Genomic DNA, 17,898 nt, shown 5'->3' with positions numbered 1-17,898 from the left:
GCTTCTAAGGAGCATTCTGGATGTACTTCTTCCAAGACAGATTGGTTCTTTCTTTTGGCAATCCATGGTATATTCAGTGTTCTTCGCCAACACCACAATTCAAAGGCATCAATTCTTCTTCAGTCTTACTTATTCATCGTTCAGCTTTCACATGCATCTGAGACATGTGATGTTAATGATATTGTTCGATAATATCCGTCTTCTGTTGGATCACCTTTTTTTGAAATAGGCATAAATATAGATCTCTTCCAGTAGGTTGGCCAAGTAGCTGTCTTCCAGATTTCTTGGCATAGATGATTGAGCAAATTAGTTTCTCATTCAAAAATCTATATACAAATTGTTTCATGACATTGGTTGCAATCCCTGCAATGTGTCAGCACTCTCCCCATTTCTACTCTGGGTTCCCCGTTTCCATTTGATGCCTGGTTTTCCTGTCCCTCCCTGCCTTCTCATCTTTGCTTTTGGGCAGGTGTTGCCCATTTGATTTTGTGTACTTGATTAATCTAAGAAGCATGTTTCTCGCATGTGTTATTTGTTTTATAGGCCTGTCTAATCTTTTGCTGAAAAATGAACTTCAGGAGTAGTTTCAGCTCTGAGTTACAAGAGTGTCCAGGGGCCATAGCATTGGGGGTTCCTCCAGTCTCTGTCAGACCAGTAAGTCTGGTCTTTTTTTGTGAATTGTAATTTTGTTCTACATTTTTCAGTCCAGGACCCTCTATTATGATCTCTGTCAGAGCAATCAGTGGTGGTAGCCGGGCGCCATCTAGTTCTCCTGGGCTCAGGCTGGTGGAGGCTGTGGTTCATGTGGTCTGTTAGTCCTTTGGACTAATATTTTACTGTGTCCTTGGTTTTCTTCATTCTCCTTTGCTTTGGACAGGATGGAACCAATAGATGTATCTTAGACGGCCACTTGCAAGCTGTTAAGACCCCAGACACTACTCACCAAGTAGGATGTAGAACATTTTATGAACTGTGTTTTGCCAGTTGATCTAGATGTCCCAGAGACCATGGACCCCAGCCCTCAGCCCCAGTAACTTAGTCCCTCAGGGTATTTGGATGTGTCTAGGAAGCTTCTATGACTGTGCCCTATTGTATATATGAATGTACAAACTTTACATACAAATATGTCTGTAAAAATATACACAGCCCAACCTATATATGTATGTGGGTATACTCCCATATGTCCTCCTTCTCTGTTTCAGTCCACCTGTTTGCCTGTGTATCTGCTTATAAGTTATTATTTATTTTTACTGTTCCTGTAGGGTTGTACATGCTATAGTATTTACTGTGGTTGTGTTCCTCTAAGTGTCTTCCTTTGCCTTGGTCAAGCTGTGCTGACTTCCCCAAAGGTAACGCTTCTCTACTATCTAGTTAGTGATTTCTGCTCCCCACCCCTCCCTTCCCTTGTAAGCATCAAAGGTTGTTTCTTGTGTTTTTATAATAATGATGTCATAGAATATTTGTCCTTTTGCAATTGATGTATTTCACTCAGCCTAATACCCTCCAGGTTCATCCATGTTGTGAAATGTTTCGCAGATTCATCATTGTTCATTATTGTTGCGTAGTATTCCATTGTGTCTGTGTACCATAATTTGTTTATCCATTCATTTGTTAACAGGCACTTAGATCGTTTCCATCTTTTTGCTTTTGTGAACAATGCTGCAGTGAACATGGGTGTGCCTATATCTATTCGTGTGATGGCTCTTATTTTCTAGGATATGTTCCTAGGAGTGAGATTGCTGGATTGTATGGTATTACTATTTCCAGCTTTTTAATGAAGTGCTATATCGTTTTCCATGGTAGTTGTACCATTTTATATTTGCACCGGCAGTGTATGAGAGTTCCAGTCTCCCTATAACCTCACCAGTGTTTATTGTCTGAATTTTTGATCACTGCCATTCTTGTAGGGGTGAGATGGTATCGCATCGTAGTTTTGATTTGTATCTCTCTAAAAAAAAAAATTTTTGTTTTTTTAATGACTAAAAAAAAATTTTTTTTTTTTTTTAATGACTAATGGAAGCCCTGGTGGTGCAATGGTTAAGAGCTTGGCTGCTACCAAAAAGTCAGCAGTTCGAATCCACTAGCCGCTCCTTGGAAATTCCATGGGGCGGTTCTGCTGTGTCCTGTAGGGTCACTGTGAGTCGGAATCAAGTCAATAGCGATGGGTTTTCAATCTTTATAGAAGGAGACTGCCACGTCTTTCTCCTGCAGAGAAGCTGATGGGTTCGAGCCACCGATCTTCTGGTGAACAGCTGAGCGCTTAACCAATGCCCCACCACATCTCCTCGCAACTAGTTAGGTGCTCAGTAAATGATTACTGAAGGAATGCAAGAAAATGAATGAATGAATGAATGAAAGAAAGCCAGCACATGCTGGCTATGTGGCCAGTGTGCAGGAAACATTAACCATTATCTTTAACTCAAACGTGAAACGAGTCAGATTCAGCCTCTCTACTTACGTTCACTTACAGGGCACTGTTAAGATGAAATTTGCAGGCCAGTGACCCCAAGGGCCACACCGTAACCTCATAAAGGTATGTTTCAGCTTCCCAGGTGTAAACTAGCGTCAGAACTTGCCTAGATTAATGAGCGATCAGAATCAGGGTAAGCACAAAGCTGGTTTCTGTGAGGTGAAGGTCAGATATACCTCTACTCTTTAACTTTTTCACCGTTTCTGACTCTGTGAATTTCCCTCAGTATTCTCTACTTCTCTGCTGGGTTTGATAATTCATTGTGATGGCCGCACAACTCACAGACCGTACTCAGAGTTATGGGGTTTATCAGGGAAGTAACAGGCTACAACTTGGGATCACGATCAACTTTGTCAACCAGGACAGCTTTCCACCAAGACAGCTCTCAGCTTCTTCTCAGCCATGCCAGCCAGCGACCCTTCTCTAGGCCTCTTTCCTGCATGGGCCAGTGGTACAGCTCTTTAGTTCCACCGACAAGTGCCTGAAGGCACCCCTGTCTATCAGCAATCCTCCTGCTCGAAGGCACTTGTCTTAGTTATCTAGTATTGCTAAAAACAGAAATACCACAAGCGGATGGCCTTAACAAACAGAAATTTAGTCTCTCACAGTTTAGGAGGCTAGAAGTCCAAATTCAGGGCACCAGCTCTAGGGGAAGGTTTTCTCTCTCTCAGCCTTTAACTTCTTCAGCCAGAAAATGACTTCCACTCGCAGTCCATTGGCCAGAACTAGTCATGTAATGTCTTAGTTGCTTAGTGCTGCTGTAATAGAAATGCCACAAGTGGGTGGCTTTAAAGGATAAAAACAGGAGGCTAGAAGTCTGATATCAGTATGTGGCTAGAGGTTTTTGGCTGGATGGTCAGGGACTTGGAAGGAACATGATTGGAAAATTGGAGACGAGGATTTGTGGGGAAGATGTATGTGGATAGACCTCTCCTAATGGGTCAAAGAAGTGAAGATATTTTTGTCTTATGTGAATGCTCACCAGTAGGTGACCTCAGCAGAGGATGATTTTAACAATCTAGTGGATAGGATGATGAGTTCTGTAGAAACCACTAATCCTCTTTCCCAGCTACTCCCATCATTGCCCAATGGGCTCATGAACAAAGTGGCCATGGTGACAGGGATGGAGGTTATGCATGGGCCCAGCGACATGGACGTCCACTCACCAAGGTTGACCTGGCTATAGCCAGTGCTGAGTGCCCAATCTGCCAGCAGCAGAGACCAACGCTGAGACCCCGATCTGGCACCATCCCTCGAGTTGACCAGCCAGCAACTTGGTGGCAAGTTGATTTACATTGGGCCACTTCCATCATGGAAAGCGCAGCATTTTGTCCTTTCTGGAATAGATGCTTACTCTGGATACAGACGTGCCTTCCCTGCATACCATGCTTCTGCCAGAACTACTATCCATGGACTTACAGAACACCTTATCGACCATCATGGTACCCCACACAGCATTGCCTCTGATCAAGGGACTCACTTCACAGCAAATGAAGTGCGGCAGTGGGCCCATGCTTATGGAATTCACTGATCCTACCATGTTTCCTATCATCCTGAAGCAGCTGGCTTGATGGAATGATGGAATGGTCTCCTAAAGACACAATTACGGCACCAGCTAGGTGGTAATACCTTGCAGAGTTGGGGCAGTGTTCTCCGGGAGGCTGTATATGCTCTTAACCAGTATCCAATATATGGGTCCAGGAAACAAGGGGTGGAAATGGGAGTAGCACCACTCACTATTACCCCTGGTGACCTGCTTCCAAGATTTTTGCTTCTTGTCTCCTGGACCTTATGCCCTGCAGGCCTAGAAGTCTTAGCTCCAAAGGGAGGGATGTTCCTACCTGGAGACACATCACTGATTCCATTGAACAGGAAGCTAAGAATGCCACCTGGCCGCCTTGGGCTCTTTATGCCTCTGGATCAACAGGCAAAGAAGGGAATTACCTTACTGGCTGGTGTGGTTGATTCAGACTACCAAGAGGAAATCAGATTGATATTACGTAATGGAGGTAAAGAAGAGTATGTTTGGGATGCAGAAGACCCATTAGGGTGTCTCTTAGTACTACCATGCCCTGTGATTAAAGTCGGTGGAAAACTACACCAACCCAATTCCCACATGACTACTAATGGCCCAGACCCTTCAGGAATGAAGGTTTGGGTTACCCCACCAGGCAACGAAACATGACCAGCTGAGGTACTTGCTGAGGGCAAGGGGAATACGGAATGGGTGATGGAATAAGGTAGTTCTAAATACCAGTTACGGCCACGTGACGAGTTGCAAAAACGAGGACAGTAATTGTTATGAGTATTTCTGCTTTGTATGTGTGCATCAGATGTTTTTGTTTCCTTCACTTATAAGATGTGAACGGGGCTAGTGCATTTTTTGTTTACGTGTGTTAGTTGTATCATGTTAGGCGCAAGCATAACTTTGTAATTGTGTTTATTCAGAGATTATGTATGGTTTGGGAAGCTGTGTACAGATGCCAGGTTGACAAGGGGTAGACTGTGATGGTTAAGATTGTGTGTCAACTTGGCTGGGCTATGATTCTCAGTGCTTTGGCAGTTGTATAATGTTGTGATCACTTCCCTGTTGAAATTTGATATGTGATCACCCCATGATGGAATCTGCTGAGTGGTACTGCGGTGGTGCGGCCTGTGGCGGTTCACCGCCCCTCAGCATTCATCTCTCCGCCTTCTGCTGCCTACTTCCTTTCTGCTCACCTTGCAAATGTTGTTGGCTTGTTCTGGATCCAACAGCTGTCTGTGGTCTGACCTCTGGTTCTTGGGACTTGAGCTAACAGCTTACCTGTCCATCTTGGGATTCGCCAGTCTTCATGGCCTGCGAGCAAGAGTCCTGCTCCCTGACCTTCCTATCTTGGGTTTGCCAGCCCCTGCAGCTACGTGACTCAGGAGACACCTTGCAGTCTTGCCTGTCGACCTTAGGGATTCCTCAACCGTCACAACCTGTGAGCGGGATCCCCGCTCTCCAACCTGCTCATCTTGGGTTCAACAGCTTCTGGGGCTCTGTGAGGTGGGAAAGGACTCTATCCAGGTCCAAGGACTTGGGACGTTCCAGCCCCTACAATCGCATGAGCTTTTTCCTTAATGTAAGTTTCTCTCTGTATATTTATATGCATTGCTGGTTTTGCTTCTCTAGAGAACCCAGCCTAAGACAAGGACACAGCCTACACTGGTTGTGTCCTGTCAAGTCGGTGTCTACTCAGTAACCCTATGTGAGAGTAGAAGCCCCATAGGGTTTTCTTGGCTGTAGTCTTTTTTTTTTTTTTTACCTTTTCTCTATACTTATTTATTATTTTTGCAATTAACAAGTATCTTTTTTGCAAGAATAGTAATGGTTTTAAAATTGTAAGAAAATTATCAACACTCCAATAAATAGATACGTAATTATTATGAGCGGAACCATCAGTTTTTTTTTTTTTTAAATTGTGCTTTAGGTGAAAGTTTACAGCTCAAGTTAATTTCTCATACAAAAATTTATACAGCTGTTGTTATGTGACATTAATTGCGGTCCCTGCAATGTGACAGCACACTCCGCCTTTCCACCCCGGATTTCTTGTGTTCATTCAACCAGTTCCTGTCCCTTCCTGCCTTCTCATCCTGCCTCCGGACAGGAGCTGCCCATTTGGTCTCATGTATCTGATTGAACTAAGAAGCACACTCCTCATGAGTATTATTTTTTATCTTATAGTCCTGTCTAATCTTTGTCTCAAGAGTAGGCTTCGGGAATGGCTTTAGTTCTGGGTTAACAGAGCATCCGGGGGCCATAGTTTCGGGGGTTTCTCCAGTCTCTGTCAGACCATTAAATCTGGTCTTTTTATGTGAATTTGAGTTCCGCTCCACACCTTTTCTTTTGTTACTTTTTTTTGTGTGCTTTACATGAAGTTTTACAGAGTACATTTACAGAGTACATTAGCTTCTCATTAAGCAGTTAATACACATAATGTTTTGTGACATTGGTTACCAACCCCACAACGTGTCAACACTCTCTCCTTCTTGACTTTGGGTTCCCCATTACCAGCTTTCCTGTCCTCTCCTTCCTTCTTGTCTTGCCCCTGCGCTGCTGTGCCTATTTAGACTCATTTTGTTTTATGGCCTGTCTAATCTTTGGCTGAAGAGTAAACCTCAGGAGTGACTTCAGTACTGAGTTAAAAGGGTGTCCAGAGCCGTATTCTCGAGGTTTCTCCAGTCTGTATCAGACCAGTAAGTCTGGTCTTTTATTGTGAGTTAGAATTTTTGTTTTACATTTTTCTCCAGGACTCTTTATTGTGATCCCTGTCAGAAGAGTGGTGGTAGCCGGGCACCATCTAGTTGTGCTGGACTCAGTCTGGTGGAGGCTGTGGTAGTTGTGGTCCATTAGTCCTTTGGACTAATCTTTCGCTTGCATCTTTGATTTTCTTCATTCTTCCTTGCTCCAGACAGGGTGGGTCCAGTGGAGTATCTTAGATGGCCGCTCACAAGCTCTGAAGGCTCCATACGCTACTCACCAAAGTAGGATGTAGATCATCTTCTTTATAAAGTATGTTATGCCAGTTGAGGTACATGTCCCCCGAGACCGGGTCGCCAGCCCTCAGCCCAGTGATTCAGTCCCTCAGGGAGTTTGGATATGTCTATGAAGTTTCCATGACCTTGCCTTGGTCAAGTTGTGCTGACTTCTCCAGTATTGTGTACTGTTTACCCTTCACCAAAGTTACCACTCACTTATTGTCTAGTTACTGTTTTTCCCTTCCCACCCTTCCCCTCCCTGGTAACCATCAGAGATGGTTTCTTTCTGGATGTAAACCTTTTCATGAGTTTTTATAGCAGTGATCTTGTACAGTATTTGTTTTTCTGTGATTGACTTATTTCACTCAGCATAATGCCGTCCAGATTCATCCATGTTGTGAGACGTTTCACAGATTCGTTATGGTTCTTTATCATTGCATGGTATTCCGTTGTATGTATGTACCATAGTTGCATCTCCATTCATCTGTCAATGGGCTCTTAGGTTGTTTCCTGTTTCCATCTTTTTGCTATTGTGAATAATGCAGCAGTGAACATGGGTATGCATATTTATTCACGTGATGGCTCTTATTCTCTAGAAAATATTCCTAGGAGTGAGATAACTGGATCATATAATACTTCTATTTCTAGTTTTTTAAGGAAGCACCATATCATTTTCTAAAACAGTTGTACCATTTTTCCATTCCTACCTGCAGTGCATAAGAGTTCCAGTCTCCCTGTTGCCTCTCTGACGTTTGTTATCTTCTGTTTCTTTGATTCCTGCAGGTAATGGTCGCAGTGAGATGGTATCTCATTGTAGTTTTTGCTTCCATTTCTCTAATGGCTAGTGATCGTGAGCATTTCCTCATGCGTCTGTTAGCTGCCTGATGTCTTCTTTGGTGAAGTGTCTGTTCATATCCTTTGCCCATTTTTTAATTGAATTATTTGTCTTCTTATTGTAGAGATGTTGGATTTTCCTGTAGATTTTAGGGATTAGACCCTCACTGGATTTGTCATTTGTCTGTAATCTTTATGGGAGCAGATTGCCAGGTCTTTATCTTGCAAAGCTGCTGGGTAGGTTCAAACCACTGACTGTTCGGTTAGCAGTTGAGTGCTTAACCATTGCGCCACCAAAGCTCCTTCCCTACATTGATAGGACCTTATTAACATAACAAAAAAAACCCTATTTCCAAATAGGATTACATCCACAGGTATAGAAATTAGGCTTCCAATACTTTTGGGGAACAAAATTCAATCCATAACATGTAGCCCCAACCTAACTGCAGGGGCAGTTGGGCAATGGAGGGAACATATAACTACTTGGTGAGCATGACTGTCTCTCCCATACCCGTCTTACAGTGTAAGAAAAGAACATCACAAGTACTGTTGAAGACGCTGGATCCTTCTCCTCAATGTTGACTGTGATTGGCACAGTTCTCCTTTGACGCAGGCAGTGCATATCTCTTGTGAGGTCTTCAGTTTCACCTTGCCTTTGTTCTGCTCCGTGCCAGTACTGAACCCCTAGTACAGACAGATGGCTAGAGGCTCAAGGCCAAAACCCAAACCAAACCTGTTACCATCAAGTTGATTCCAACTCATAGCGACCCTATAAGACAGAGTAGAATGGCCTTGTAGAGTTTCCAAGGCTGTAACCTTTACAGGAACAGATGGGCGTACCTTTTTCCCGAAGAGTGGCTGGCGGGTTCAAACCACCAACCTTGCGGTTAGCAGTTGAGCGCTTACCCCTGCACCAGTGGGGCTCCTTAGAGGCTGAAGGCAGTGGGTGAGACTCCGTTATAGAAGTGGCCAGTTCCTTAGGGAACCTGTGTTGTTGTTAGTTACTGTGGAGTCAATTCCGACTCATGGTGACCTCATGTGTACAGGATAGAACTGCTCCATAGAATTTTCAAGACTGTGACCTTTCAAAAGCCGGGCCTGCCTTCCAAGTTGCCTGTGGGTGTGTTCGGCCGCCAGCCCTTTGGCTAGTAATCAAGCACTTAATTGTTTGCACCACCTAGGTACTCCCAGTGGGGTGCTTTAGTAAAGCAACTTGCAGAGAGAAAGCTTTAGATGAGGTGAGCAAAAACACCACACCAAACCTGTTGCTGTCGAGGCGATTCTGACTCACGGTGACCCATGTGTTAGAGAATAGAACTGATGGCCACAGAGTTTTCTTGGCTGTCATGTTTACAGAAGCAAATCTTCAGGCCTTTCTTGTGAGCCACATCTGGATAGGTTTGAACCACCAATCTTTTGATTTGTCGTGAAGCACTGTTACAGATTGAATTGTGTCCCCCCAAAATGTGTGTCAGCCTGGCTAGCCCATGATTCCCAGTGTTGTAAGATTGTCCTCCATTTTGTGACCTGATATGATTATCCTATGTGTTGTAAATCGCATTCTCTATGATGTTAATGAGGCAGGATTAGAGGCAGTTATGTTAATGAGACAGGACACAATCTATAGGATTAGGCTGTGTCTTGAGTCAGTCTCTTTTGAGACATAAAAGAGAGAAGTGAACAGAGAGGAGAGGGACCTCATACTACCAAGGAAGAAGAACCAGGAGTGGAGCGTGACCTTTGGACCCGGGGTCCCTGTGCCGAGAAGCTCCTAGACCAGTGGAAGATTGATGACAAGGATCTTCCCCCAGAGCCAACACAGAAAGAAAGCCTTCCCATGGAGCTGGTGCCCTGAATTTGGACTTCTAGCCTCTTAAAATGTGTTTAGCCATCTCTTTGTTAAAGCCATCCACTTGTGGTATTTCTGTTATAGCAGAGCTAGACAACTAAGAGTGGAAACAGTGGTGGCATAGTGGCTAAGTGCTACTGCTGCTAACCAAAAAGTTGGCAGTTTGAATCCGCCAGGTGCTCCTTGGAAACTCTATGGGGCCGTTCTACTCTGTCCTATAGGGTCGCTATGCGTCGGAACCAACTCGACGGCAACGCTTTTTTGAGATAACTAAGACAAGCACTTAACCATTTATGCCATCCGGGGGACTCCTTTTAGGGAATGTATTCATCTCTTTGCAACCTGTAACTAGAGAGAACTTAGGTGGTATAAAGTCTTCCTCTGCTCAGTGGCAGTTTTCCTTTCAGCTTCCTGTCCCTTCCTCCACTTCTGTGTTGTAGCATGGTCACCTTCTGTCCAGAGTGTGGCAAAAGTATCGAATCAACGTTCAAATTCTGCCCCTACTGTGGAAAATGTTTGCCTATAGAGGAGCACGGGGAGTCTCCAACCTTTGTCAAACCACGGGCATCATCCTTCCGAGGTAAGAGCCTGGGCTTTGAGCTTGTCCCTGGGGTAGGGCAGGTGGGTGCATGCACGTGTGTCTGGGGAGCTTCCTGGGGCTGCTATAACAGAAATACAACAAGTGTGTACTTTTAAAAAACAGAAAATTATCTTTTCACAGTTTAGGAGGCTGGAAGTCTGAATTCAGGGCACTGGCTCTAGGAGAAGGCTCTCTGCCTGTTGGCTTTGGAGGGGAGTCCTTGTCTCTTTCAGCTTCCGTTGCCCTGACATTCCTCATTTCCTTTGCCAGCTTCACATGGTATCTACCACTCCCATTTATGCTTCCTTGTCTCTGTCTATGCTGTTCTTTATAACTCAGAAGTGATTTGGTTTAGGACACACCTTGCTTTGATATGGCCTCATTAACGTAACAAACCACTTGATTCAAACTCATGGCACCTGCATAAGTGTCAGAGTAGAGCTGTGCTCCATAGGGCTTCCTCTGTGGTGCTTCTGGGTGGATTTGAACCTCCAACCTTTTGGTTAGTAGCCAGTCGCAAACCATTTGTACCACCCAGGGACGTTCTAACATAACCAAGAAAATCCTATTTCCAAACAGGGTTACATAGCAGACATAAAGGTTAAGATTCCAGCACGTATTTTGGGGAGACACAAACATAACACCCAGGCTGTGAGTATATGTGACTAAAAAAATTCCTGCTGATGTCATTTGTCTAGTGTGGGCATCATGTGTTTGGCCTCCTCTTGCTATTTAGGGTAAGGAATCTTTGCTTTACCAACAGGGTGAATAAAAGATGGTCAGAACACACATATCCAATCCTTCAGCAAATCTTGCCGGCTCTCCCTTCAGAATAAATGCAGAATCTTAAACCAAAAACATCCCCCGAAGTCCTCTTAAAACCAAACAATAGTTTAGCGTAACTAGTGAAGAATGTTTGCCTTGAGCATTGTGCTCTCTTAAGAACTGTCTATATGGGATCAAATTGACAACAGCAACTCGAAAGTTTAGATAGGAACCTTAGGGGGCAGTGAATTTACGTTAAGGGAGGAGGAACAGTTCAGAAAAAGATGAGAGTGGTTGCACAACTTGAAGAACATAATCAGCATCACTGAATTGTAAGTGTAGAAACTGTTGAATTAGTGTATCTTCTGTTGTGTGTATTTTCAGCAACAATAAAAAATGAGGTCCACCCAAAAATATATAAGTGTTGTGCTTTTTTAAAGAGCTATATATATGGGATCAAACTGACAACAGCAACTTAAGAAAAAAAAAGTACATCTGCTCCACCCACAATACTCCCTATCCCCCTTTTCTGCTTTATGTTTGCTTTTGGTCCTTATCAATAAGAAACATATCAAATACAGTATTTGACCTATTTATATTGCTTCCTGTCTGTAAGCTCCATAAGGCCAGGGATTTAATATATTTTGTAATCTGTGTTTATTGTGGTTTTGTAACCTGCTATTGACATAGCACCCAGCATAGTGCTTAGCATAGATTGGGTGCTGAGAAACATTATTGACTAACTGAATGAATGGAGTATCAGTACTAGGAAATGTAAAGCCCAAGTATAAGGACTACATTGGTAAATCAAAAAGGGTTTACTTGTCTGAAGGACACAGAAGGAAGTTGGCATACGTGGCTGGGAGTTCATATACAACATACTGAGTAGGGATGAGTGAGTGGAAAAATAGGAGGAGTCCAGGTCCCTTATGATATCATGCGGAGGGACACCATCCCGATACTGTACTGTCCCCTCCAGAATTTTTGCTACTAAGAAAAATAAACCCATTCACTTATTGAAACTCTTATAGTAGTATTTTCTGTTACTTGCAGCCAAATGCAAACCCAGATGATAAAATGAACATTGCCTTGTATACCAGCTTTTTTTTGTATCTCCTGGGAAGTCATAACCAAAAATTTATATTTTCACCAGTTTGGAGGCAAATTTCATACTGATCTGTGTGGCCCCACAAAAAAAAACCTAGGCTGAAAATTTAGTTTCAGTTGGTGAGGTTGGTGTCATCATACCCTTGACAAGTTTTCTCTTGAGCAACACCCTTTAAAGACAGAGCTCAGAGAATTCCTACAGGCAGACTTCCAAGGAACATCAACTCCCAGTAAAAAAATCAACAGTGACACCAAGGAACAGGCCGTTATGAAAATCAGCAGAAACAACAAACTGCAGGATCAGGCCTGCAATGATGACAGACATTGAAATTACTAAATCAGAATATTTAGAAAACGCATTTCATGTGTTAAAGAAATAAAAGAAGAAATCAAAAATACACTAAAGATACAAAAGTTAGTTCGAATTGATCAGGCAGATTTAAAAAAGAATCAAATCAATCCTCTAATGATGAATAATATAGTCATTGCAATTAGAAACTCAATGCGTAGCTTTAAACAGCACACTAGACACAGCTGAAGGAAGAATTAGTGAACTGGACAATAGATATGAAGAAATTACTGGGAAGAGAGAACAGGATGACAGGATAATGGAAGAAGATATAAAAGAGAGACTAAGACACAGAGGAGAGAATAACTAAAAGGAAGGAATAGTTTGCTTAGATATTTAGATGACAGAAGAAGCACCATTTGACTAGGAATGCTGAGGGAGGATGAGAGTGGTTGAATGACCTCAAGGTTTCTGGTTTGATGGTGCCTGGAAAGGGCCTGTGTGACTCCAGCGTGCATTTTTTCTACTTTTCTAGGCTCCAGGAAAGATCTGAACTCCAGTTCTGAAATCTCTTGCAAGAAAGTGAAATGGTCCAGCTCTGTCATCTCTCCCCCATCATCTCTCTTCTCAGACAGTGACAGTTCTGAGTCTGAAGAGTTCTTGAGTCGGTCTGAGAGGCCCAAAGGTACAAGTTGGGGTCAGTCTGGCCTGACTCCAGATGGGAAAAAGGCTGCCACAGCCCCAAATCAAACATCATCCATCATCCACTCCTGCCTGTACCCTCACCCTGCACCTTCCCTGGCCTGCCATCCTCCAGTCTCCCTCTGTAGTCTGTCCCACATGGCCCCAGAGGGATCTCTGCTGACAGTTGACTGTTGTTCTCATCACCCCACAGTCCAATCTCTTCAGCCTGGCATCTGAAAGCCTTACCATTTTAACCCTCGCCACAACCCTGTCTGCAGAGTACTCAATGTTTGGAAATATTTTTTGGGAGTTTCAGCTTCTGGTCTTGGCTACAGCTGTTCCTTCTGCCCAGGATGTTCCTACCTCTCTTCTTTGTCTGCCACTTTTCCAACACTCAAGGGATCCAATCTCTAGGAAGCTTTGCTTGAGTGCTGTAGGCTTGCACAAGGCCTTGTCTTGTCCCTCCAGAGCTTCTCTTCAACTTCCCTCTAAACCTCTGAGCCTTTGTACTTGTCGTTCCCTCTGTCTGGGTGGTTCTTCCTGCATCGGTGTCCCCTCACATCCTTCAGGTTTTTATTCTGTTATTACGTTCTCAGCGAGGCTTTCCCTGACATCCCTAACTAAAAGTATTTCTCCTCTACTCACAACATCCCCTGTCCCTCTCTCCTGCCTTGTATTTCCTCTTTGTCCTTTCAGTAGCAAGCATATTAAATACGGTATTTGACCAATATATATTGCTTCTTGTTTGTAAGCTCCATAAGGCCAGGAATTTATCATATCTTGTAAACTATATTGTGATTTGTAACCTGTTGGCAGAGCAAGGAGCCCTGGTGGCACAACAATTAACCTCCTAGCTAGTAACTAAAAGGTTGGTGGTTTGAACCCACCAGCTGCTCTGCAGGAAAAAGACCTAGCTAATCTGCTCCCATAAGGATTAAACCAAAAAAACCAAAACCATTGCCATTCGATTCCGACTCATAGCACCCTGTAGGACAGAGTAGAACTGCCCCATAGGGTTTCCAAGGCTATAAATCTTTATGGAAGCAGACTGCCACATCTTTCTGCCACAGAGTAGCTGGCAGGTTTGAACTGCCAACCTTCTGGTTAGCAGCTAAGTGCTTAAATGCTGTACCACCAGGGCTCCTTCCCCCATAAAGATTATTTTGTGGGGTAATTCTGCTTTATCACATGGGGTCTTCATGAATCTAAATCAACTTGACGGCACCCAACAACAACCTTGGCACAGCACCCAGAACTGTACTTCGCCCAGAGTTGAGTGTTGAAAAATACTGACTGACTGAATGGGTGGAGTATCGTTTGTCTGGGTTCCTACTGTGCCAGCCACCACCCTCATGTGAGCCCATGTTTCCCTCTAGGTTCCACATCCCTTTCTGCCTCACTCACTGGACTGGGAGTCTCTCGTGGGCATGGAGCAGGTATGGCTTACTTGTATACGCCCCATGTCCAGCCAGTGCCCAGGACCTGGGGGGCTTAAGGGATGTGTGCACCCATCTCCCTCCCGCCAGACCCCTTAGTGCTTCCTGTTTGCCCCCTTGTTACCCTCTGGACACCAGAGGCCTCCTCCCATTCTGAGCCTTGAGTGGATGGGTGAGTGGGAAGAATGCAGAAGGTAAAGTTATCTTTTCCTCTGTCCATGTCCGTCTCCTCACCACACTCACCTCAATCTCTCGCCAGTATGGGATCCCTTTAAGGGCAAAACCTTAGTGTAATGAAGTCTGGTCCCTCATATTCTGCACAGGGCCAGGTCCACAGGATGTTTCAGGATGGATTTTTTTTTTTGGTATCGTGGTGAAAATATACATAATGTCTTAGTTATTTAGTGCTACTATAATAGAAATATCACAAGTGGATGGCTTTAACAAACTGAAATTTATTCTTTCATGGTTGAGGAGGCTAGGAGTCCAAATACACAGCACTGTTTGTAGGGGAAGGCTTTCTGTCTCTGTCAGCTCTTGGGGAATGTCCTTGTCTGCTTTCAACATCGGTGGACCCGGTATTTTTTGGAGATCTCCATGTGTCTTGGCATCTTCTCTTGGGTCTAGGAGGTTCTCAGTGCAGGGACACCAGGTCCAAAGATCATGCTCCATTCCTGGGTCTTCTTTCTTGGTGGTAGTGAGGTCCCCACTGTCTCTGCTTGCTTCTCTCTCGTGTTATCTTTTGTAACATAAAAGGTGTGACTCAAGCAAGGTTGTGACTTGAGTCACATCCTCTTGTAAGCCTATGACTCAAGATACTGATTCTGCCTCATTAACATATAGGAGTTAGGATTTACACCACATCACAAAATGGAAGATCATTACATCATATCACAAAATGTAGGACAAACACAATACTGGCAATCATGGCCTAGCCAAGCTGATACATATTTTTTCCTTTTTTTTTAATGTACTTTAGATGGTTTACAGAACAAGCTAGTTTGTCTTTAAACAGCTAGTATACATATTGTTTTATGACATTGGTTAACAAACCCACAACATGTCAACACTCTTCCTTCTCAACCTTGGGTTCCTATTACCAGCTTTCTTATTCCCTCCTGCCTTCTAGTCCTTGCCCCCAGGCTGGTGTGTTCCTTTAGTCTCATTTTGTTTTATGCCTGTCTAATCTTTGGCTGAAGAGTGAACCTTGGGAGTGACTTCAGTATTGAACTAAAAGGGTGCCTGGGGGCACACTCTTGGGGTTTCTCCAGTCTCCGTCAGGCCAGCAAGTCTGGTCTTTTTTTGTGAGTTAGAATTCTCTACTACATTTTTTCTCCAGCTCTGTCTGGGACCTTCTGTTGTGATCCCTGTCAGAGCAGAGTTGAACCATATTTTTGGGGGACACGAGTCAGTCCATGACACATAACAAGACATATGCCATCTTGACAGTTTCTACATGTACAACTCAGTGACGTTGATTGCATTCTTCCAGTTGTGCAGCCATTCTCGGTGTCCTTTTCCAAATCATTTCACCACTGTTAACAGAAACTCAATGTCAGAATATTTTTGGTTAAATGTCTGGAATTCCCATTCTCTCCCTAATAAACTTCTACTCAGAGACCCTGGGTAGTGCACATGGTAGATGCTCGACTACTAGCCAAAAGATGGGCGGTTTGACCCTACCCAGAGACGCCTCGGAAGACAGGCCTGGCAGTCTGCTTCTGAAAGGTGTCAGCCTTGAAAACCCTATGGAGCATAGCTCTACTCTGCACACATGGAGTCACCATGAGTCGGAGTCGACTCGACGGCAACTAGCAACAACAACATCAAACTTCACTCATCCAATAAGGCCCGTTCTACTCAACCAGTAAGACCCAGACCAAATGTCCTCTCATCCCAGAAGTCTCCCCTGAGTTCTCTAGGGAGTCAGTCTCTTTCTTCTCTGGGTCCCCATATCCTTCGGGACTGTCCTGCCTCAGGGTCAGATCTGACTGGCTGGGTCCAGGTCTGACTCCCCCACCAGACCTCGGGTTTCCAAGGGAAGGTTCTGGGTCTCACTCCTGTTTGGGTCCCCAGCATCATTCTGCAAAGGACTTGGTTCATAGAAGGTCACAGGAAGCATTTGTCAAATGAGTGGACAAACAGACGAACAAATGAATGAATGAATGGGATCCCAAGCACCTGCTCATCCCCATCTGACTCCTCACTCCCATTTGCTTTTTCTTCATTAGTCCATCCTCCTGCAGGGACCTGGAACAAACCTCCAACCCCCAAAGGCAGCCCGCAAACTGCCCGGCGAAGCCCCCAGACCGCCCGGCGAAGCCCCCAGACCGCCCGGCGAAGCCCCCAGACCCTGAAGCGGAGCCGGGTGACCACCTCACTCGAGGCCCTGCCCACAGGGACAGTGCTGATAGACAAGAGTGGGCAGCATTGGAAGCTGGGATCCCTCCAGACCAGGGACGACCAGGGCATTCTTTACGAAGGTGCACTTTGTCCCTAGGCGGGTGGGTGCTGGGCTGGGTCAGGCTGTTTTAGGGGTAGAGCAGGGGTAGGGGGATTCCCAGCTGCTGATCTGCCTCTAGGCAGCTTTCCCTTAGACCCAGGATCGCAGACCTACCACCTACAGGAGTGAGGCAGGTTGTGTAAATGAGTACAGCAGGCTGAAGTAAGGTAATTGAGAGTGGGGGGACTTTGGCCAAATGGAGAGCATGTACCCTGTGTAAAGAGTTCTTCAGCTCCACCTACTATTGCCATGGGGGAATGTGGGCCCAGTGTGGCCACATGATAAGGACAGTGATGATCGTTGTGGCCACCCTACAAAAACAGCATGGTCCCCCACCTAAAATTCGGTTCTGATGTCAAGACTGATGATGTCATACAAGTGTACACACCAAGAGAATCTGGGAAAGTTTACTACTTATGTAATTGAGGTCTCTGGGGGAGCAGGGCAGGCCAGTCAAGCAAGTTTGAAATGGCTTGAGAGAGTAGGGAAAGGAAACTTGTTTGGGGCTTTTATTTTGGTTAGGGTTGGGGTTGGGATGAGGGTTTCCATGGGTAGACGGGGGCTTGTGTGCCGTTGAGTCAATTCCGACTAATAGTGACCCTATAGGACAGAGTAGAACTGCCCCATAGGGTTTCCTACGCTCTAATCTTTACGGTAGCAGATCGCCAGGTCTTTTCTCCCATGGAACAGCTGGTGAGTTTGAACCACCAGCCTTTTAGTTAGCAGCCAAGTGCTTAACCACTTCACCACCAGGGCCCCTGAACAGGGTCTTACACGGTTTGAATCTCCCACCAGCACCAAAAGAGGGAGCTTCTTGGCTTTTTTATCAGCTCTCCAGATGTGGGGCAGGAGGGGGAGAGGAAGGGTTAAGACTTAAA

At 44.7% G+C, this 17,898-nt stretch overlaps 1 protein-coding gene across 13 annotated transcripts in view; it reads left to right on the top strand.

Moving 5' to 3' along the window:
• The window catches only part of VRK3 (VRK serine/threonine kinase 3), a 61,068-nt gene that overhangs the window by 1,122 nt on the left and 42,048 nt on the right, over nt 1–17,898 (top strand). For 4 of the 13 annotated variants that reach the window (XM_064294043.1, XM_064294047.1, XM_064294042.1 and 1 more), the window contains exons 2-6: nt 10,064–10,236; nt 12,933–13,082; nt 14,458–14,517; nt 16,135–16,384; nt 16,749–17,000. In XM_064294043.1, the coding sequence (XP_064150113.1) occupies nt 10,098–10,236; nt 12,933–13,082; nt 14,458–14,517; nt 16,135–16,384; nt 16,749–17,000 (851 nt within the window). In that variant the 5' untranslated portion in view covers nt 10,064–10,097. Of the gene's footprint in view, nt 1–2,470; nt 2,534–10,063; nt 10,237–12,932; nt 13,083–14,457; nt 14,518–16,134; nt 16,385–16,748; nt 17,001–17,898 lie in introns of those variants that run through there. The other 9 variants (XM_064294049.1, XM_023543297.2, XM_064294052.1 and 6 more) reach the window with 6 other exon arrangements.

This window comes from Loxodonta africana, chromosome 11, assembly GCF_030014295.1.
Source record: "Loxodonta africana isolate mLoxAfr1 chromosome 11, mLoxAfr1.hap2, whole genome shotgun sequence".
Lineage (NCBI taxonomy): Eukaryota > Metazoa > Chordata > Mammalia > Proboscidea > Elephantidae > Loxodonta > Loxodonta africana.
This window is presented reverse-complemented; position numbering and strand designations above follow the sequence as displayed.